We start from the raw sequence: 24,558 nt of genomic DNA, 5'->3' as shown, positions 1-24,558 counted from the left end.
TAGAATACGAATTCAGGTCTCTTAATATCTAACATGAAATTCTGTCTTATATCCTGGGATACTTCTAAGTAATAGTCATGATTACCATGACCACCATCACTACCAACTACAATAACAACACATGTCCAGGGACTTTTCTTGGTTTCACACATCATTTTACACCATTAAGCACTCTTTTTTTTCCCCCTAAAAATTACTCCTTTGATAATTTACGTGGCATTGCTCTCTTTCTTTCTTGAAACTTTTCTGATTGTTCCTTCACAGGGCCTCTCTTGCTACATCTGTTCTTTAAATGCTGGTGTTGTGTCTCTGATATTCTTACTCTAACACTAAAATTGCACGACTTAATATTCTGCCAAGGTTAAAAACCACCTTCCACACAATGAGCTCCTTAGGTTTAGGTATTTATTTCCCTTCTAGACATATATCCTCAAACACACGTCAGACCCCTGAAGCTCAGCACATCCAAAACTGAATTCTGTGGCTCCATCCATCACTCCCAACCAGCAAGCTCTTCTAGTATCCCTATCTTAATACCCCAGGAGTTATCCAAACCAAAATACCAAGAACTAAATTCAGCTTTTATGGTAATGATCTGATGATATATACTTTGGAAAGCATTCCCTAACTACCTAGATAAAAGTGAGTTGGCAGTCCTCTAAAATTTGGTCAGTACTTGCTCAGTTATAAACTGTTTCATATATCTATATATTTTTAAAGTTTATTCAACATGTACTTTTAGTGAGTAAAAGAGTAAAATATAACCTTGTTAAAGAAGGACAGCATGTACAAGAAAAACTAACCAAGAAATTATACTTCCTTGAGTAGGACACATTCAGTGTAAGAAGAGATGTCTACAATCATCCAGCTGAACTACTTTTTTGTGATTGAAAGCTCTTCATAAACATCCAGACCTAGAATAGTCTATTATTTCACACTGTTTGTACTCTAATATTTCAACAGTTGTCATAAATTTAGAATTTCTGTTCTTCCTGGGTATAGATAATGCTTAACAAAACTCTTAACTTCAAATACCTTAAATTTTCTATAGATTACTGCATGATACAGAGAGTTAATACAAATTTACCAATAGGGTTTCTTACCACAGAATTATATTTTAGAAAATGTCAGGACATTGGTACTCCATAGTAAATACCAACGACTATCATCAATTTCAAAAAAAGAAAAAAGAAAAACTTCCAATTTAAGTGGCCTAGGTCTTACTTTAATATCTTGTACATCTTTGGCTTTAAGAAAACATGATGGGGAGTGAAATGTAAATTATATCAGCTATGTAAATTTATTATTATATTTGTTGAAACTGTCTTTTCTTTTTTTAAGTTCATAGATAGTGAATGGCTCAGCTTTCCAGGTCTGAATTTACTTGAAGCAGTTGCATTTTGATTACACTATTCTAACACAAATTTAATTCCATAGCATCTGCCATATACAGCAACTTAAACTTAGAAATTCAAAGAAATATGCATTTGAGTTACATCTTATATCTTTAGATATAAGTATTTCTCTCCTATTTAGAGCATTAAAATTTCATTCTCATGTATCATATTCTATTGGGATAATTTTCAAAAAACTTTAGTGCTTAAAATAAGACTTGTACAACTTAAGATTATTCTGGAGCCTTACAGAAGCTATACATTTATGGTTTGCTTGTGATAGATATGATGAAGTTTAGTATAAAATACAATGATGGTTTAATTAGGTAAGCTACGACACTGTCTAAATAGCAATGTAAATGAAGTTTCATTCTCCCTATCTTAAAACTTCAGTCATAAAACATGGAGTAGAAAAAAATTGAGGACTATTACCTTTGTTTTCAAGTTATTTAGCTCTTTATTACAATAATGGCAATGGCACAAAATGTTCCTAAGAAATCAAATGCCTTTGAAAAACACAAATAATTTTTAAGTAGAGGCAATAGAAAATGTACTTACTCCCATCTAACTCTATAAAAGTAAATTATGTTACCTCCTTACCTTGAATGTATGAGTAGAAATTAAGTGCTAGATTCTAAAATATATTCTTATGTGTGGAGCCCACATTTTAAATAGTTTGGATAAAGAAAATTGAGAAAATTAAAACCCCTTAATCATAGCAAATTTTTGTATAACATTCTTGCTTTAAAAGGAAGTGGTGAAAACATAATGTCAAGCAAAGTATATGGTTATAATTTGTTCCATATATCAGGAAAAAACTCCTAAAACTAATGAAATGCAAGCTGTAGATAGAAATTATAAATGTAGGGACAGAGTAAAATTTGAGGCAACTAGGTATCTAGTGTCGGGGTGTAGGGTACAAAGGATGTTATAGGGCAACCCTACATTTTAACAAAATGTTAACATATTAGCTATTTGTTACTGAGAAAAAATGTGGTTGCAACCAACTGCCCCCCCTTTTTTTCAAATTCTGATGATTTCTACTCGGCCCCAGGTTAGAATAAGAAATTCTTAAGAAACGAAAATAAATCTTTAACATTATTCCCATTTTTCTTTGAAGAACAGTTGAGTATTACCAAGATGACTCTAGTTTATCTGCTAACACACTGACAGAGAAATCATATTTGATTTATTTTCATCATTTTCCTTTTAGATATCAATTTTAAGGTGTAGTAGAGGTAATGAATGGAGCAATAACTCTGGAGTAGGTAGTTATTGTGATTGATTTAGGAGAGATTTGCCAAGACAAAAGTAAATTAGACTGAATACTGAAATTATCAAAAGTCTATCACAAAGTATGCCCCATAAGAGGTATTAATAAAGTAGAGGTTGCTTTAAGTCACAACCATAAGAAAAAATTATGACTTAAGAAATTGATTTTTAAAAAATATTATAGATTCCTTTAAAGGGCAAGCCTGAATTCAAACAAATGGAGAACCAACCATAATGAAAGAGATTATTTTGCTTTTACAATATGAATATAAATCAAACTCTAATTCAATACTTATAAACATTTTATGGACTGGAAAATAAGAGTACCTTAGACATTTACAGGTTCTCTTATTTTTGACCAGACTACATAACTACAAATATGAAACAATCCAATTAATGTATTTACTGATGGTTTTCCTTTAAAACACTATTTTTTTTTTTCATGCAAAGTTCCTGGTACAATAACAAGATGCATATTTGTTGGATAAAATGAGGCAGCAGGGATAGTTCAGGGACAGAGGTAAGTTTTATGGCCCCCACCCTGTTAGAGACATGAAGTGGGTAAGAGAGCGACACAGAAGTTTACTGACATCTTACTCCAAAGAATATTTCATCCTTGGGAGGCCAAGGCAGGTGGATCACTTGAGGTCAGCAATTCAAGACCAGCCTGGCTAACATGGTGTAAGTCGGTCTCTAATAAAAGTACAAAAGTTAGCCAGATATTGTAGTGAGCACCTGTAATAACAGCTACACAAGAGGCTGAGGTAGGAGAATCACTTGAACCTGGGAGGCAGAGGTTGCAGTAAGCTGAGATCATACCACTGCACTCCAGCCTACGCAACACAGCCAGACTCCATCTCAAAACAAACAACGACAACAAAAACCAAAGAATATTTCATCCAAATTTCTGAAACATCACTTAAGCCTTCAGCTTGCTTTCTTCTGCTTGGCTTCTTTAGTTCTTCCCTAGGTTGGTTTTTTTTTTTTTTAAATACAAGATGCTTTCTCTAGATCTTACAGAGGCTTGGTGCTTTAAAACAGAAGGACACATTCATATCTCCATCTAGAAGATGCAATGGGATAGGCGGAACATCACCAAAACACCCAATCTTCCTACCCAGTTTGTGGATACAGCCAATGTACTGGCTGTCACTGCACCATTTCTTCTTACCCTTACACAACAAATGTTTTACTCAGTTATGATTGCTCTAAATCAGTGCAATCTACACCTTGTTGGGTTGTTTGCTACCCACCCCCAGCAGTGCCCCAAAGATTAATAGCATTTAACGGTGAACTTGTTTTGGTTTACCCTCACCCGCAGACATACAGAACCTCCACTTATAACATAGCCTTTTAGGATCTAATTCTTATCTATTTTTATTCACATAGACAGCCTGCTAGCATTCACACAACAGCAAAGGTATTATGTCTAGGTGTAGGCTTTAAACATTTTGCAACACGGAGAATTACAGATATTTCAAAGGAATATTGGAAGAAAAGAAACAAAGAAAAAATTCAATAGAAAGATAATGAAAGAATAGCGAAATTCACGAATTAGAATAGATATCACAGATTATCCAAATTAGGATTTCTCAACATCAGCATTGACCCCTGGTCTGTACCCAGTAAATACCAGAAGCCCTGCCTCCCTACCCAATCTCCAAGTTGTGGCAGTCAGAAATGTCTCAAGACGCTACATGTTCCATGTCTTGTGGGTGGGGAGGGAAAGGAGGGGAAATCATTGCTAGCTGAGAGCCACTACTTTATGACATGTGCATTCATACATGTGCATTCACATGAGTACAGAGAAATCCTATTGCAAACATTAAGAAGGCACAGGTAGTATATGGTCAAAATCATATGTAAGAGCATGAAAAAATTTCAAACAGCATAAAGGTCTCTGAAACGTTACATTTCTATAGTATAAAGAGTTAATATCGATTTTGGTTTTTTAGAGGCTTATAAGAACACAGTGACATGAAAGTTGTTATACTACTTGCATTTTGTAAAAGTACTTTCATGTAAGTAAAGTATATAAGATATATACGACAGTGTCATTAAATCAGAAATTTATACGGTAAGCTTTGGTACAATTAAGAGCTCTGAATTATGACCATTAACTAGAGAATCTGCAATGATACTGAGTAGGTTTAGAGCACTGAAGAGCTGTGCCATCCTCCCCACGTTTTTTCACATGATTAAAATTAGGAGGAATGCCAATCAGTTCTTCAATTCAATACTTAGTAATTGAATACTATAAGGAAAATTACTTAAGTTCTCTGAGTTTCTCTTCCCTTCATTTGTAAAATTTGAAAGATAATGTAACTTACAAGGAAGTTAAAAAACACTTTAAATAAGCTTTGATGTGTATTGAGCTCTGCTGATATGCAATTAAGAAATAATAATTGTTATTATTAATATTAATCATAAAAGTAATGGTAAATTTCAATCCTTAGCTTTTTGAGTTGGATTGTATATAATCGTGGCTGATTTTTTTTATCTTTCAGTTGATAACAACACAACAGAAGAATAATTAAGTTCCAAAATAAAAATTTTCGGAGACCTCATAGAGGTTCAGAAATGGTCTTATATAGTTCACTTGTGCTAGCTAACTTACTTAATTAACCTTACATGTGCACTATCTCCTTCCAGTTGGATGGGAAGTATTCTTATTGGAGGTATTTTATTTTGTAAGTATTTATTTTACAATATCATCACAAAAATGTGAGATGTATAGCAAGCACTCTACCTCAGAGCCTATATACTTAGCATTCCTTTAATGCCCAGAAAATTTTCCAATGTAAATGTAATTCACTGAGATGACTTGCCCTCAATCTAAAAATTAGTAAAATACATAAGCATAGCATGGCAAACAACCTTTAAAAACAAACTATTATTTCCAAAAACTTAAACTTGGTACAATCAAATTAGCCAACTATTACCTCAGAGCAACACACTGGGAAAATATCTTCCTGTCCATATATTCTTCTTTCTTATCTGTGTACTATGTCAGTTCATTCTGTATCTAGCTACTCATTTTTCACATTTTCCAGTATTACTTGTGCCATATTAATTACCCTTTAACCACCTGAATTTTCAATCATAGCTGCAATGTGAAGTAATGACACCTACCACTGCAGTGTTTAATTGTGTCAGCAGTTAAGAATTTCTTCACCACCAGGTAAGCAGAGCCAGGTTCAGCTAATGAACTCCACCGAAGCACTTGCTCCAGTACATTTTCCTTGTAGTGAAGAGGACGCTCTGTAAAAAATAATTCCAAATCAAATGGAAAATATATGAAGATAACGATTTTTTTATAATTATAAATTTTTAAAAAATCCCTTTGAAAAGATCTGTAGGCACCATTATACACGATCATACCTTATGTTATACAGTAATAGCACTATGACTACATAAAAGATACCCTAAGATCTAGAAAATTATTAAGCACATAATAACATTTACTATATAAATTAATCATGCAGGAATACCTATTTGTTACTCAACTATTTTTAAAGATCAGAAGTACTTTTCTTTTGATAAAAAATCTCAGAATTCTACCCTTTGTACAATAAATTCTACACTTTGTACAATCCTTTATTATTATTATTATTTTGAGACAGGTTTCACTCTGTCACCTAGGTTGGAGTGTAGTAGTGCAATCACAGCTCACTGTAACCTCAAACTTCTGAGCTCAGGCTACCCTCCCACCTCTGCCTCCCAAAGTGGTGGGATGAACAGGCATGAACCACCAATGCAATCCTCTATCCTCTTTTTTAGATAATATACTGGTTTGTTTAGAGAAACATTCTTATTTTTATATGCAATTAAATGGTTTTAAAAGTCCATTAAACAATATTGTCCATTACTAAATAATAATTATAACTTAATCATAATCCTTTGCTTATCCCAGGATCAGACTCCTAATTTTGATCAATACTAATGAATACCTCATAGCTAATATTTTCATAATCAATATAAAATTATAAAACATAACTTCTATAGAAAACATTAAAATAATTTACAAAATAGTACTGAATAGTCTATATTTAACTATTAGTGGAAATATCAAAAACATTATGTGTCAATATTATATATTAACTATTGACATAATAGGCCAACTAGCAAGAAATTACATGACATCTTCAATATATTTCTCTGAAGAATATTCATCCATATATGTTTTGATTTAGGCAATCATAATTTTAAATGTAGCATATATTCTTAGCATAGAGTTAAAAAGAACAAGTTTTAGAATTACAATCAAAGCCTCACAGAAAAGTTCGTGCTGATCAAAATATGTCAATCAGTTAATAAAACGTAGCAACAGAAGCATATGGGAAATTCAAACCTTTTCTCAGTATACTGAAAATAGCATAATTGAAATAATAAGAAAAGAAGCTCTGACATGAAGATGTCAGTGCTGCTTTCCTAGTGTTGTAGCCATGTAAAAGTCAATTCAACTCTTTCAAACCATCCAAAACATAAAGCACACAGCACTTGAGCTTTTTGTTTTTGTTTAAAGTAATGAGGCTAAAGACAAACAGGAAAGAGCATATCAAAAGCATCATACTTGTATGATCCATCATAATGTAATTGATAATGAAATCACAAGTTTACATAAATATATCACGTCCTCCCTAATACTGGTTTCCCCTGCTATGAACATATCATATCAGCAGTCATCAACAATTCCTAGTTCCAGATAAGAAAATAAATTGTCTGCTTCCAATGTAAATTACCAGATGCTTGCTTCCTATCCAGTAAAGAGAATTCCAGTTCTGCATTCTGTGCTTATTGGAGCAAGCTAACTCATTATAATAATGGCAAGAATAAAGAAGGAAAGAAAATATCCACCAGGCCATACATCCTGAAGACAAATACACATCTTGTTTCCTATTCTATATCCTCTATTCACAGCATAGTATTGAGTATATAATAAATGCTCAATAAATATTTGACAAATAAATTATCTCATTTTCTTTGATGGCCCATAAATAAAAAAAAAAGTATTAACAGAAAGACTCACAGACAAAATGAGTCATCATAAAGCCAGATATAATATTTTGTGCTATATACCAGATATAATATTTTGTGCTATATTACTTTTCTTCAAATAATTTTCCAAAAGATTGGGCAAAGATCCTAACTGCCCACAATTTGCCAACATTATAATTCAATTGTTAACTCATAAATTGGTTGTCTTCAAATTGAAGTTAGAATTGTATTTGAAGGTAAAACTAATTATAACATAAGCACTCCCTTTATGTCTGGCTTTACATAATTTTTGAGTCTACTACTTGTAAGCTTTGAGATACTTTTGATCCCAATAACGGTTGCCATTTATGGAATAACAATTATGTATCAGGCATTATATATGCTGGATGCTTTAAATCAGTTACCACTTTCAAACTTCACAACAACTCTCTTCATTAGATATTATTATTCATATTTTACATGTAAGGAAACCTAAGAATCACAAAGGTTTTAGCCCCTTGCCTCAAGTCACATGGCTGGTTAAGGTGAGGAACAGAGATGTGCAACCCAAACCTATCTGACTTTAAAGCCTCAGATCTTAACTACTATAGTTAATTTTATTCCGGAGACATATGTAAGCCTTCCCATGATGGTTTTCTCACATGTAATTTGAGGAAAAACAAAGATTTTCTTGGGTAACATATGCAAAGTGAAAATCACTGTCTGTCCTGTGTACATAATCAGAAGATAACAGCAGTTTATGTGTCAGTCAGAAGAGCTAGAAAGAATCCTAATAAAAAATAAACAGATCTTCCACATCATAGTAGGTATGAGGAAGAAACAAGACCATCTTTTTCTGATATCACTGCATAAAAAGTAACTGCTTTGCAAATTTGGATCTCTCAGTGAAGCCTATTTAAATGAGGCCCCTCAGTTAAATTTCTTTCAAGATGTGAAACACCCAGAGGGTAAAGGGGTCTACACTGGCAAGTGATGGGTTTGGATTTAAGGTAAAGCATGAAAATAATAGCATATTTTGGATGACTGGCTCTTACGGAAGAGAATCTAACTCGGCTTAACGTATATTTCATACCAATGTAGTATAAAATCAAAATGTCAAAAATATCAAAATGTTTTAAATGGTTATAACGTATTTTCCCACGAATCTGACTGCCATAAAACAAAAAAAGATGACTGTGCTGTCTTAGTCAGAACTTCCTGAAAAGTTGTGCACCATCTCACCAATGACAGTAATGCTGAAATATCATTTAAGTGAAAACAAAAGGTACATGCTTATAGCAATCTGAATTAGTAGCTGCCACATCCATGGAGATTCCATTCACAGGTTTAAGAATCTATTTTCATCATCTTCAGGCATATAGGAGTTTCCCAGCATTTACATGCTAATAATGTATACGTTCCCTTTATTTTTATATTTTAATTAGGTTATTAATTTTTAATGAGTACAATAGATTATCTCAGGACAATAAAGGGAAGATTTCCAAACATTTATTATACAAAGGAAACACTGGATATAGAGAACTCCTGCTTTAAAATATAAAGATACTTAAAATCTAGCACTCTGGCTTACATATTTATAAATTTATATATATATATACATATATATATATTTTTTACTGCATTACTTGGAGGATTTATGTTTACATTATAAAACACACCAATTGTCTGACTGACATTCTTATCGACTACAACCTTCTTACTACCTATGTCTTTACTTTTACCTCCTTTTCATATTTCACTTTATCTTCCCTGCATGTTACTAGTAATAAAGCCTTCAACATTTCATATCAGGTGGTACACACATGTTCAACTGGCTTCAGTAAACCCACATAACCACAGGCCCTTCTGTTGCTCTCCTATCATTAGCCTTCTGAAAGTTTTTCTCTTCCCGCAATTTCTACTTGCACAGTTGACCAAACATTAAGACCATGCCAAATTTGAATTCTTAACTCTAAGTATATTCTGTCTAGGTGTACATGACACATTTCTTTGTTTATACATTGACACATTCACAAATCAAAACTTGATGTCTCCTAGTTTTTTAGATATCTTCATAAAGACAACTTTATTCTAACTAGAAGTAAAAGTAGGCAAAAATCCAATTCAATCTTAGCATTTTATATACTAATTATCACATTCAAGTTTATAATTAGTCATTTTGAGGGTAAACATCCCTTGATCACTCAAGATAAAACTTCAAAACAATGTTTCCTGGTATAATGCAATCCCTCTTCTAGCTATATATAATTCCTTCCTATCCTCATCCACGAGCTTGCTCCTCTTAGGATGACCAGTAGCCAGAGATACAGAGCTGCAGTGGCACACGAATATGCTTTAATGTACTCAAACTTTGAGAGGGCAAGGGAGGTAGGGAGAGGATGCCTACCCCTAAATCCACAATTCAGTATTCTGCTATCAAACTTTTAAAAAGCGACAGAAATAGAAGCATGTAGGAGACAATCATCTGTCCAAGCATTAAACAGGGCCTTGAGATCTCTTCATGGTTCCTAATCTACAGGGAGAGATCTCTGTCTATGTGCCTCCCACATTTGGGTGCATCTATACCAGGAGTCACAATCCATATCACTCAGGTCCAGAATGCATCTACTTTTTTGCCCCACTTCAGTTGAAAAGAGTTTTGTGGACTGTGATCCACATCAACTATACTATGAGAAGTAGTCAAAAATATAAAGCCTAAAATATATGGTAAATGCCCAAAAAAAGTATAGTATAGGGCAGAACCAGGTATATACACATTACTATTCTAGAAGTCATAGAGTACACAGCATTATAGATTTCTAAATAAGTGATCTGAAAGAAATCAATGTGAACAACATGATGGAAGAGACATTTTACTTACACTGTGAAGGATGAATATGCAATGAGGAAATAATAAAAGGGTTTTACATGGTGAAACAATGTAAACCAATTTGTAAAAATTGTGGAAAGGTATTTCCACAATTTGTGGAAAGATATTTCTGGCAATAATGTCGACAGTTAACCTTTATGCACAAATATAATAAAGCTGGTAACTGAGTGACCCATTCTTTAAAATTAAACAAAGATGAAAAATAAAAACTTTGTCATTCTTGTATCACAGAGTCATAGAAAATCATGCCTCACTTATTCAATAGATTTTATGGCTACTATATAATAGGCACTATGGTAGACATTAGAGATTAAAAACAAACAAACAAACAAACAAACAAAAAAAACAGAATTGCTCCTACTTTCCAAGGAGCCCCCATCAAAAGAAACAAGTACAAATCAAGGGGATAAGTACTATAAAGAGAAATGAAACAAAGTACAAATGAAACTTTTAGTCTAGGTTTTAAATGAGGTAGTAGTGTGAGCCAGATGGAGGAAGAACAAAGGTACATTTGGGAAACACCATTTCATACTTGTTAGCCAAGCACAAAAAATAGAAGAGATTATCTAACAATAATAATCATAATCATAAAATCATAGGTAACATGAGAAAAGATGGCAAAGGAGGTTGCAGCAAGGAAAACCCAATGTTTAGAAGACAGAATAAGGAGAATCTAAAAAAGAGGTAAAATGATCAGAAAATCATGAAGAGAATCCAGGCAGTATGGAAAACAGAGTGAAAATCATCAAATCAAACGGGAATAGTCATTAATAATAAATGCCATAGAAGGTTAGGTAAAGCGAACCCAGATGTGAATCTAGGGACTTGACAGTTGGGGGTTATAGGAGTCATCTGCCAGAGTATTTCTGTGCACGAGGAGGATTGAGACCAACTGAGGGAGATACTGTGAAGCGACATCAAAGTACCATAGTCATCAGATCTTGGCAATGCATATTTAAAAATAACATTGAAACATCTTAAATTTTAAAGAATTGTGCACAATCATAATACAGGAATAAAAACATAAAGACCAAGTACTGACAATCCCATTTCATTTTAACACTGATTAGAACACTCCTAATAACACACTATGGGGTATTTTAAACACTGTATTTTAATTTTTATCCTGAGCTTGAGGGTGGCAAGATTTTTCTTTTGGCAGTTTGGCAGCTGTACTCCAAAGTGTCCCAAGACCTTAGTAGGTAGCAGCTAGACAGATGGTGAAGGTACAAAGACATTCTGTGTCTTGTTTTTTTTCTGGAGGTCTTTGAAACCACAAGGTGTTATTAAAATGTTAAGCTTATTCAGCACTTGACTGTTGGGGTAGTCAAGGTGCTTTAAATGCTCCCTTTATCCCTAGGCATCTTGGAGATGAAAGACAACAAAATATTTGACCCACTAAAGATAGAGAAAGGAAAAAGACAAAAATGAAGCTTCTGCTGCTCTTAAAATTACTTTATAGAATAATAAATATATTTTAAATCAACATTCTTTGTTTCTGTTAATAGTGTTCTTGTTAAATAATAGTAACTTACACCACTCAGAATATTGTACCAAATCAAATCGCTTGTCCTTATAAACAAAGGTCTTCTTTCCTGAGGCACCAAAAGAGATACCTAAAGTCTCGCATTGTATTTTTATAGTCAATAAGGTAATATAATTATTTTGATGAGTAAAATCATAAAAAGTCAACCTCAAACATATATTAACACATGCACTAAGGTAAAAAAAATCATAACAAGATGTTAAGACATAAAATGTTTATAAAGTCTTGTCCTAAACAGTACTTTTTTATAGTATAAATAATTTAAGAATCCCTTGCATAAAAATCACTTACCTAGCTCTTCATTTTCAATGACTTCAAATGTGGCCCAAATATCACCTTTTGTAGGAATAATATTTTTTATTGCTAATATATCATTAGTTAATTCTTCTGCTTCCATCACAGGAGATATCTGTAAGAGAAGTAATATTTCTTCAAAAAATGTGTTAGACACAGAAGTAGCCTTATGCTAGGCCAATAATATTCCCCATCCACCATTTAGTGATATCCTGAATTTATTTTGAGCATGGTTAAAACCAGCTCCCAAAATCCCATAGAGAAAACAGCATGTTCAGATCTTTTCCATAAAATGTACCTAAGTATAAAAAGAAAATACAATATAGACATGATATTATTTTAATCACTTACTGAGCATTTAGACCACTCAGAAGGAAAGAATGTACCCAATTACATGAGGAATGATCTTCACCAGACAATGAATCCAACAGTCGTCTAAATGTAAAACTTTTTACTCGTCAGTTCTATAATTAAGAGTGTAGAGTAACTTGGTTTATTCAGCCTAGATTCTAAATTATACACAGTCGATGGCTATCAGTCATGCCAAAAAGCTCCAGGGTCTTGGTAGTCCATGGTGTGCCCTGCCATGCCAAGTGACAGATGGTGGGATACCAAAGTATGCTGGAACCAGGATTCCAGGACGGATATCAGAGTCTGCAGTGCCAGCCTAGGGGTTGGCTCTACAGAAGTCACAAAGCCTGAGTCCACTGTACAAATACATCACCTCTTTGGGGACTTTTGGAATTTTTTATTTGTTTCTTCTTATTTTTCCTTATGCCACTCTTAAGTCCATGCTGGCCAAAAGCAAAATGGCTTTCTTCCATTCGAATTTAGTTATAACGATGTTTTAAGCATGATAATACTGCAGTTGCAACTTGGTTTGCACATTTTCAGTAACAGGATGTCTCTACTAAAAGTTCCTTAGAAATGTATTTGTTTCCATTTCTCCTGCCCATAATTGCTCATAAGCATACTGCACATACATAAATTAAAAAAACCTATTTCACTGCAGGTAACACACAAAGTCTACCTTTTGTATTTTATGAAATTTAGTGCTCTTTTGGAATATAATTATACAATGAAGTTCACTGTTTTCTATTTAGAAAAGCCCAAAGAAATAGAAACTTAAAAGAAAAAAAAATTATTATAGCATCTAGGAATAATAGAGAACATCAAGCAGTATGGAATAGATGAATCATTTCAGTGATGCTGTTGATCTGCATGAATGTACAATATTTTTAAGGCTGGCCCTTTCTTAAAAAAAATAATAAATTATTGAGAAACCCACTTGTGAAACAGGCAGCCAGAAGCACCTTGGTCTGAAACAGGAAGACCAGAACTCTATTCCTTGCATCAAGAGAGACCAAAAGCTCCTCGTTAGTAACACCTAGAACTCCACACTTGGGAAATTATTACTCTACAGAATATACAGATCAGTATACTGAACGTCCAGTCGGGACTATGATGACCAGGTTTGTATTCTGGCCTTAGTATTCTTACTTCCCAGTTTCCATTCTTACAAACTTGGAACATCACCTGCTTCATCTACCTCCATGCGTTTAGGTAATAATGAGCAGAGATAAATGTAACTAAAGGGTTTTGCAGAATCATAAGCATTAAAACCTAGGTAACTGATTTTAAACAGTTTTTGTTATTTTCTAAAGAGTATTTGGAGTTACTATAGGTGAAACTGGCAAGTCTTTTATCTAAACACACCGGATAACATAAGAACTTGGCTCAGTTATAACTTCTGTTGTGACTTTAGAAAATAAAATTAAAATGTGCTACTAAAGAGCCTGTGTATAGATTTAAGCCATGTGCTTTAAATACCTCCTCTAGCATTAGTGAACCTTGTGCTAATTGATCTTTACTAGTTCCTCACATCTCTTATGATCAACATTATGTATTCAGCATAAGAAATATGACATGGCCAACGAGAGGCAGGGCAAATGCCTCATAAAGACAAAGCCTATAATTACAGTGTTAATATTTCAGCTTCATGTACCAAGTAATGTACTTAATGGTATACAGTCACAATTCATAATCATTAGAAACACAAAACTTAAAATCAAAATATATTTAACTTAAGTCCAGATATATCTAACGTTGTGACTCTGTTTAATCCTGGACTTTAAAAATGATAAGCAGCTAAAGCCAAATTTCTGTTACATGGCAGAATGTTTATTGTTCATACAAATAAATCAGTCTTACCAAATAGTAACCTGAAATATCAGTTACTATCCGTAAGGCAGACAAATTTCTAAATATAGTAGCATGAGAAAGATCTATTTTTAATTCATCACAAATGATTGGTACTCTCAAGGGATAAAAGAGTTATCCAAATAAATATCCCAGAGTTATATTCAAATAAATTGGAAGATTGGATGCTAAAGTATAGAAAACAAGGGTGAGGGATTATTATTAACAGTAACAGCACTAGTAGTAATAGTTATTTATTAAACACTTACATGCTGAGCAATGTGCTATGCATTATCTTATAGAGTCTTCACATCAATGCTATGATGTAATACTGTGATTTTTTCTCATTTTACAGGTGAAAACACTGAGGCCCAGAGCAAATAACTTGTCTAATGTCAGGGAGCTAGAAAGGGGAGGGGCAAGTGTTTAAGCTCGGGGTATTTTCCAGAACCTGAAGAAAATCTTAACACGTAATCCAAAGCACATAAGATGTTCTCTTTCCAAATGATTAAAATACAGAATTCCTGGGGGATATCACTATAAAAAGTCTATGTTGGCAGTCGTTTGAACTGGAGAAGTAACATAAAATATAATAATGGAAAATTCAAACTATGTAAAATAATGCTAACATTTGTGACTTCCAACAGTCCTCTTTACAGCCACCTTCAGAACTTACCCGAATTATAATACTACAGTCAGGTTCCTTCCTTTCTACATATACTTCAATTAACAAATCTCCAGCCTGGGATACCTAGAAAAGGGCAGAGGTAGAAACCACACAGATAAATATGTTGTAAAAACACACATTTGAAACTGAAGACAGTTACAAAGCCGCAGGCATATTTCTGAATGTTTTATAACAATGAAACAAGCTCAATTTCCCCGTTCACAAGCATGATGTGCCCATTTCCAGATATGGTTAAGGACAAGGCATTTACACAAATGTTATAATCAGCAACAACAATCACAATGATTTTCTTTTTTATCTCCTAGGAGCTTAGTGCTCTCAAACAACCTTACATTCTTCCTAAAATAATGAATCCAGCTACAACGGAAATATGCTGGCTACGACAACAGAAGTCGTAGGAGCCATCAGCATGTACATTAACAGGATAAACAAAATGAGGGGAGAAAACAAACCACATGTAGTTTTGCTTCAAGCTGGAATGTGTGCATGATATCAATATTTAAAAGGCAAAATATGGCTTGCTATGTTTTTAAAGAGAAGATACGCCCGAAAATTGAACTTTGAGAATAAACTATGTCAGAGCTATATTAAAACTACAAATAACATAAATTTAGAAATGCAAATAAAAGTGAGGTCATTCATGCAATATGCTAGACAATAAAAAGAAGTTTTTAATTATCTTTGGACAAGAATTAGGTACTATTTAGGTCATCATTATATCCCAAAAGACAGACTAAGTGAAGAAGATGCAAGCCTGAAAATAAAAGGCCTTAGGATATCATATCATAACTATATAGATTAACAGTATAGGAGGTTAACAAAGAACCAAATTAATCTATGAAAAATATTTTGAGTAACTTTTTTCAGAAGTTCCCTTAAGTTATGTAACCAATTAGAAACAATATCACCTGATTTAAATAAAAAAGATCATAATCAAGAAATCATTCTCAAATTAAATTTGCCTCAGCATAAAATCTAATGAGTAAACTTTGGAAAAAACATTAAAGATGAACTTTGAAAAAGTTCCTTAATTTTTCTGGCATTACAGGCTTAGAAAAGCTTATTTCCAGTTTTTCCTCCTGACTTACAATGCTACAGATACATTCCAGTAAGGAAAAGATACAATTGACACTTTTGCTTTTCACTATGTTTGCATAAACAGCTCTCCAGGAAGGACACATTTTAAAACTTAAAAAGTAAATACAAAGAACTCATAGAGTGAAATAAAAAAGAAGAATAGGTAAGAAATTCAAACAGGGGTAAGACAAAGAAACTGAGTGTCAGAAAAAAAATACTCCAGAAGACAGTTTTAAATGAATTAGAGGAAAAATTTAAGTTAAAAAAAACAGATTTTCCCAGACTCTTTTACTTATCGTTTCCAAATACTGTATTTCTTGTTTTTACTTACTTATACAACTGAATTGAAAGCATTCAAAACTTATTTCTTTATTATACTACAAATATAAAAGATAAAAAATGCAAAAGGATACTCAAACCTTTTAAATAACAATGTAGATAGTATGGTCAGGGGTATTACCTCTCAGCCTCACACAATCCTTTATTTCATGACTAAAGTCTTCCTCTCTGCTCCCCAAAAAAGTGAGAATTCAAGATAATTGATAATGAGCTAGATTTTTTGAGGTTAAAGCTAACTCCTTTGGAAGCTGCATAATTACTCTGGGTCAAAATGGAGAAAATAATTCATTAGTATCATAGTATTAGTACTGATCTAAGCCTTCCTCTATTTTTTTTTGTATGGAATGACAGCTTCAATGACTCCTCTAGTTAGCTGTGGATATTTCAGGACTGAAGAGACTTTAGTTTCTAACAAAAAAGCATTTGCCTCATTATCTATCTGTAAACAGAGCTCATTTGATCCATTTCTATCATTTATATTGGTACCCTGAATCCACTCTAACTCCTAGTTACTAGAAGATGACTAATGATCAGCCTTAAGAAATTCCAGTGAATATTCAACAAATAAGCATAGTGCAACCGGAACAAAAAAATCCAGTATAATGTGATTGAGGAAAACAGGACAGGATGTAGAAAAGTCAACTTAGGACAAAAATTAGAATGTGTTACAAAGATCACATTAGACGCATTCCATTAATACAATCATCTGAAAGCATGCAAAGCAAAAGCATATAAGAAATAATTTATAGTTTCACAACAACAAAAAAGAATCACTAGGCTGTCTGAATTTTCAATTTACTCTAAGTATTTCTTTGGCTTTAAATGCTTCCTTTGAAATCCATTAGCATTTTCAGTCATGGTTTTTATACACAAAAGTTGATTTTATAAAGAAAACCTTGAGAGGTAAATTAAAACTGATTTTCCCTCTATTTTTAAAATTTTACATTAGCATATTTTGCATGTATGTATCAGGTTGCAGAATAACACAACCAATTTACTTAATTGTTGTTTTTTTCACCCATTACTTTTACTTTGCTTAAAATAGGAACTTGAAAATACACACAGCAAATGTCTTTACTTACAATGGAAGTTTTTGTTTTGTTTAATTCTTTAGAGATCTAACTATTACTACTCACTTGGGTGTCTTTCCACTTGGTAATAAAGCTATTTTCTATGTCCATTTGTTTGACTTGATCTTCTTTAACCTGTTTAAAATATAATTCGGGACATTCTAATAATGTAGAATACGAAGAGTGATGACACTCATCCTCATGTAATCTTCAGGAATTGAAATACCAACAACTTAAAAATAAATGAGAATGGCCATCGGAATCAGTATGAGCCCACATAGCTAGGGTGGAAATAAAATAAACAAGATAGAGTATCCTAAAGTTCAAAATATTTTATGATGACACTACTTCAGGCTGCAATTGCATTGATGGAAGTTCTATTTCTTAGGAAACTTAAGCAAAGGATCTGATGACTGGTTTAAGTTTATGCAGGTGGAGAAACAAAGCTCATTTATCAAACTGAAATGTTCATTAAGTGCTTATTAAATTTCCATCATTGAGGTAAAGTTTAACATAACCATGAAGATAACCATTTTATTAATGGAAAACTACAAATACAGAAAATAGAGACAGCATGTAAAGCCATACATCATATTTTTCTAAATCTTTATTTTCTCAGCATCAGATTATTGCAAAGAAGTTGCTATTGATCAAAAAACAGTGGACACATATAGAAAGAAGTAAAGAGGAGATCAAAGAGCAAAGACAATCCCACAATCTGGTGTCTATTCCTATGTGAATGAAAATACAGACTGTGATATTTTGTTTTATTAAAATAGCTCCTTTTTCTTGTCTTATGATAAGTGATTATAATAAGAATGTAAGAACTCTACAATGGTAACTGATTACACTAACCCTCTTGACTTCATGTAGTATAGCCATACTTCCGGAAAACAAGAGGACTCATAAACACCATTTAAGGGAATGTTCAAAAGGTTAAATGACAAAATTGAGATGCTAGAACTAGTTATATAATAGAACTGGACCTTTCGCCCAAATCCACCAATTTGAATCCTGGGTTTATTTCCTCTAATTTTACTTCTTTGAACCAAGACATCATTTCTATTCCAACCGTTTTCTGATGAAACATGAAAATATTAACTTCATAAAATGGAAAATTAAAAAGTCAATTAAAACAGATTACTTAGCAAAATGCCATAGAATAATAATATTTTAGAATGTGCTTTTTTCCCCTAATCGGTGACACAAGTAAAAGAAAAAAACAAAGTGCTTTCAACTGCAGAATTTAAGAGTCTGGTATTTATTAATAAATTGTTCAATGTATAACTTTACACCTCTAAGTAGATATAACTCATACACATGAAGAAAAAGAAAACACAAGCAAAAAATCCTATCGATAGAAATATTCTGTGCAACAGACATCAGATGGTAAAAAGTTTTAAATGCAACCAAATTTAAATAATGACTATAAAGCTACTTATGCCTATATTTTTTTAAAATATGACTATTCCTTATTTTATGTATTTCTAAATATTAATAAAGATCTGAGTAATAACACCCTAAAACATATATATATATGTTGGCAAACAGTGACATTATAACCATTTGAATAAGGGCAGGATACAAAATATTTACCTCAAATATTTCTACATAATTATTAATTAGGTCCTCAATTACATTCACTTCTTCACTAGTTTGTCCTTTCGTTTGAAACAAACAGGATGAAAAGACCAAGGCCAAATTATGGGCATTCATGTGATTGATTTCTGAGCATTTCTGAACCCTGTTAGAGAAAAGCATAGTTCATTATGATACACTTCTATTTGGAAATTTCATAGAACAGAAAGCCAGTTAATCAATTTTTAAGCACACCAATATTGGAATTCTCTGATATAAAAGATACAGTGGTGACTTAAAAACACATGGTTCTTTCTTCCAAGTAGCTTATAATCTAGTTAAGAACATGAGAAAAAGTACTATTAAACGGATTAGTAAAAGTCACAAAGTCATACTTAATTGTTGATTTAGAGAAAGGGCTGACCATATCCAAACAATTGCAAACTATGAAACAACCTATGGCCAAAGCATAGAAATACGCTTGCCGAATGGCGTAAAATGGCTTGTGCAGCTGCAGCATAGGAGGAGAAAATGGGGTAGGAGGTATGCAGAAAACAGGGAAAAAAGGATGGTCATTAGGCATATAATCGACAGTTCCAAATTCCATTTGCAAAGCTGGGCTAAATTTTCCCATAAGTGCAAATCAAATGAGAAAGAATATTTGGGCACATGTGTCCATACAGTTATTCAAAATAAATGATTACAAAGTAGACTACTTTAAAATGCAATTACATTTTTTCCCCATGACACAAGTTTAACTATGTAACAAACTTACATACTGTACCCCTGAACTTAAAAGTTTACAAAAAAACCAAAACAACTCCCTGAAGCATCATCCCCAAAAAAGGGAAAGTAACATGCTAAAAATGTAACAGATGAGAACTATAAGTGGCACAATCTGTCAAATGAACATAGTAACTCCATCAAACGAATGTAGTAAGACTAAGCTAGACATTCCTATCTATGGAGAACACAGATTCAGGTAGCTACAAGAAAAGGTGAATAAACATGATAGCAATATATATGATAATGTAGGGATTTCATAATAAAATACCAAATTGCATAGCAGAGATGGTGCAAGGGCAAAATCATCACACGTGATTTTCAAGATGAAAAAGGAGCTGGAATTTAATAGAAGAGGATGTAATAATTATGAACATACCTCTCAAAACAATGTCTATGCTTTCACACTACACTTAATTGTAAACATCTGGAAAATTTATCTGCATGTCTGTCTCTGTTACTAGAATCTAAGTATCTCACAGTCAGAAACTCTTTAATACCATTGTGAATGAAATTTAGTGGATATTACTGATGGTGGAAATGGTCTTTTAGCTAGGGTAGAGATTGAATTAAATGCTAAATCAACTTGTCCTCATCCAAATTTAACTCTCAATCTTTTAAGGACATTATCTTTAAGGACATCACTGTATTTCTTGAGACTTCCTTCTGCAATATCAACCCCTTTGGTACTTTTCACCTCTCTTGTCTTTAGCTTAAGTGGCTGCCTTAGTTTCTGGGACAAAATAGGCATAATGTAGTGTTTCCTTTTCTTCCTTTACTTCTCTGCTCCGAGGTGTTAACATTTCCAATGTTCCATACTCAGCTTGCCCAGTCCCTTCTCCTCCAGGTCTTCTCGTCAGAAACTCAACAAAACTGTTTCCTAGTTAGCTTATCTGCCTCTATGCTACATCTTCCCTACCAATCCCATCATGGGGATTTTTATCCTAAAACATTTGATCAGTTACTTTTATCAATTAAAGGATAAAATTAAAATGTTTTTGCATGACCTACAAAGCCTTCCACAACTTCCTGCCAGCCAACTATAACCCTCTCATCTCCTAGTACTCCTACGTCCCAGACATTATCCTTCACTCATTTCTCATACTCTTCTTTCATGCCCAGTTCACATGTCTCTTTAAATCTGAAGCACAGATGCATCCCCGGACCACAACGCGCAATGAATCGTTCAATTTATCCTCTACAATTCCATGCTGCAAGCTAAAATTCTCTATATTAAAGTTTGTCTCAATGTCTCATAGGCATAGAGATAGCTCTATATAATGTAGACTATATTTGTATGATGCAATATGAAAATCAGTTTTACAATAATGGAGCTGACATAAATGAGAAGTAGTGGTTGGGAAAGAAAAGAACAAGAGGAAAGAACACAAATTGTGAAAGATTTCTAAACGGAGACTGCAAATAAGGTACTTTTAGCAAAATCCAGCTTTATAGAAATTTATTCAAGCGAATATTTCATCCATTCAGGGAGCGACAATATATTCTTTAATCAAAATTTATATTTATTTAAGTTTTTGTAATAATTCTTGCTAAGATTTAAAAAAAACTAGTTTTAACTTAAAAGGTTATTTTCAAATGTCCTCATCCTTCAGACCTCATTTGTAAAGTCACCATTATATTCCTCATATCTTTCCAAATGCAAGGAGACTTTCATGCCTTGACATAGAAAATTGTTTTTGATTTTTAAAATTTCCTCATTATGTCAATAGCCTGATACCAAAATATAAAGGTCAGTTAAGATATAAACTGATAATAAAGAAATGTCCACCTTGAGAAAATACTGTCCTCATAGACAAATTCATGTTATAGAATTCTGGTCCCTGCACATCCTTCATTCTCCAGCTTCCAAACCAAGTGAGTTTTAAAATTCTTGCTTATGCATCAGATGCCTTTGAGGATACTGTATATGATTATTTCTGATTAAGAAATTACTGGTGCTATTTATCTGTAAATGTGACTTAATTACAGAACGACAGACTAACATGAGCTCTTACGATACGTAGAAAGATTCACAATCACATAAGAAATAGTGACTTATTGAGTGCTGTGTTTGAAATGTCTAGAAAAGTTTATTCATCTACCCACCTATACAGGTGTTCAATGATAGCTGCCAGTGTTGCTCGGTTGACCCCTGGAAGAGAACGTATAAATGCTCCATATTTTTTAGTTCTTTCCTTGTCATCTTGCGTATCTAGAGGGAAAAAAAAAAATCTTGAGGGTAAACTAATTATCAAGGTTATGAATTCGTCTATCAGCAGTACTGTAAAATAGTCACAAACAAACGCATTTTAATAAGTGATACAATCAGGTTTCAGTAGACAATTGTTCGAAGTTCTAAAGTAATTTTCTATCAATCTGGAAAAGTATTTATTTACATAACATTCCAGCACTATGTGCTCCAGTTCATATAATTTATAATTGAAAATAAATAACTTTTAAAATACAAGGTTAAGAGGGATTGTATTTTTTTATCTTCTACTTTATGGAGTATTGAACTTTAACTTAATGGGAACACATTCAATTAATTATTCAAATTGGAGTACAAACTGAAAAGTTAAGCCAAAAGTATTTTTTTTTTTTTTTTTTTGAGACAGAGTCTTGCTCTGTTGCCGAGACTGGAGTGCAGCGGCCAGATCTCAGCTCACTGCAAGCTCCGCCTCCCGGGTTTAGGCCATTCTCCTGCCTCAGCCTCCCGAGTAGCTGGGACTACAGGAGCCCGCCACCTCGCCCGGCTAGTTTTTTGTATTTTTAGTAGAGATGGGGTTTCACCGTGTTAGCCAGGATGGTCTCGAGCTCCTGACCTCGTGATCCGCCCGTCTCGGCCTCCCAAAGTGCTGGGATTACAGGCTTGAGCCACCGCGCCTGGCAGCGAAAAGTATTTTAACTCTGGCTAAGGAAATGTTTAATCAATTATATTTGAAAAAGACATTTCTGATTTTTGTTTCTCACGAAATTATAAAAATCTTTCCAAAGCTATGAACCACCCTGGAACTATGAACTATACAGTACCCCTTCGATCCAGGTAAAGTGTACTTTCAACTCTTTCGAAAAGGTGAGAGTATAATGGAAGAAGTCAAGCCCAGTCCTTAATAACTACAATCTGGATTTAGAGGACGATAGACCTCCTGCTTTTGTCATGAACAGAAATTTGTTGGTTCATGGAGAGGAGGATAAAAAGGAACTACCCTCCACTCACCTAACTCCAAGAAGGCAAATATCTGGAGAAACTAGAGACAGGAACCCCCCCAAAATCTAGACTCTCTGTAGAGGACATGCAGTGACAGTTTAGCCTATACTATCTGACAGTGGAAACAGATCATTCTTCAAATAAATCACTTGTGCTGACTTGATAACTCAAGGAGACCACACTTATTATTTCCTCGCAATTCGCAACTATCTTTGGATACAAGACTATTTTATTTCTTGCTTAGCCTTACCTTTTCTATTCACAGAAAATCAGCAGCACACTAATGATGTCTTAAAAGTACAAAGTCACTTGTAAAGGACATTAGGATCCCTGGCTAGGTAAGAAACTCTGTATGACACAGTTTTCAAGTGCACTCCTATTCAAAATTGCAAGTGATATCTCTTTTGTACTGATTTAGACTGTACATGAGATCAATAACCATACACGTGAGTATACTGAATTAAGTGCAGTAGTACATGACTCTCTATAAGAAAGAGGGGGAAACACCCAAATTACATTCAAAGACATTACTGGAAATTAATTATGTATAATTCCCAGTATAATCCAAACATTTATCCTCATGTTATCTAGTTTCTAACTGTAGGATAAATTGCATTTATTCCTTAAAATTTAACACTACTATGCTTAAAACAAAAAGTCATGCTAGTACGCATATTTTCACACATCTTATAAAATATATATTTTCAAAATAAAGCTAAATAAATTGAAAGTAAAACTCAGGAAAGATTTCAGGCCATATAGAAAATACAATGAGCAATTCAACTAGACATAGAATTTAACAGTGTTTCTAGAAGAACAGATATATGTCATATAAATATAGGTGGTACATGGCTATAAGGCATTCTCTACCTCAAGTACACAGTACGTCAAAAGAGTTTTATGAATTCACTCAGAGGGTACTGGTTTATTCTTTTCAGGTCCAACATGGCCACTACTGAAGGGTCTGGCCGAACTATACTGTTTGCAAAAGCAAAGGAGTTAAAGGTTACTTGACCCAGTATTCAAAGCCTTCTCCAAATAAATTCTCAAAGAATTCACAGGCAAGGCAAAGGTGAACACATTCCTTTTGGACACACTCTGACCCCTGCTCACTACCTTGTTCTGGTAGACTGACAACAGTGAAGACTTGTCACTCAATTTGACAACTTTAGCAAATGTATATTTGTCACCTGTTGTTGTTGTTTATAAAGAGGCAGCGTCTCAGCTGTCACCCAGGCTGGAG

General features: G+C 33.4%; 1 protein-coding gene across 4 annotated transcripts in view; it reads right to left on the bottom strand.

The window, feature by feature from the left end:
* The window catches only part of ARAP2 (ArfGAP with RhoGAP domain, ankyrin repeat and PH domain 2), a 182,051-nt gene that overhangs the window by 36,433 nt on the left and 121,060 nt on the right, over positions 1-24,558 (bottom strand). For 3 of the 4 annotated variants that reach the window (XM_023224473.1, XM_023224470.2, XM_023224471.1), the window contains exons 22-27: positions 22,214-22,319; positions 19,343-19,490; positions 17,813-17,881; positions 15,249-15,323; positions 12,371-12,488; positions 5,799-5,927 (exon numbers count right to left, since the gene is read on the bottom strand). In XM_023224473.1, coding sequence (XP_023080241.1) covers positions 5,799-5,927; positions 12,371-12,488; positions 15,249-15,323; positions 17,813-17,881; positions 19,343-19,490; positions 22,214-22,319 — 645 coding nt within the window. The remainder of the gene's footprint in view (positions 1-5,798; positions 5,928-12,370; positions 12,489-15,248; positions 15,324-17,812; positions 17,882-19,342; positions 19,491-22,213; positions 22,320-24,558) is intronic. The other variant, XM_023224474.2, reaches the window with a different exon arrangement.

This window comes from Piliocolobus tephrosceles, chromosome 3, assembly GCF_002776525.5.
Source record: "Piliocolobus tephrosceles isolate RC106 chromosome 3, ASM277652v3, whole genome shotgun sequence".
Classification (NCBI taxonomy): Eukaryota; Metazoa; Chordata; class Mammalia; order Primates; family Cercopithecidae; genus Piliocolobus; species Piliocolobus tephrosceles.
This window is presented reverse-complemented; position numbering and strand designations above follow the sequence as displayed.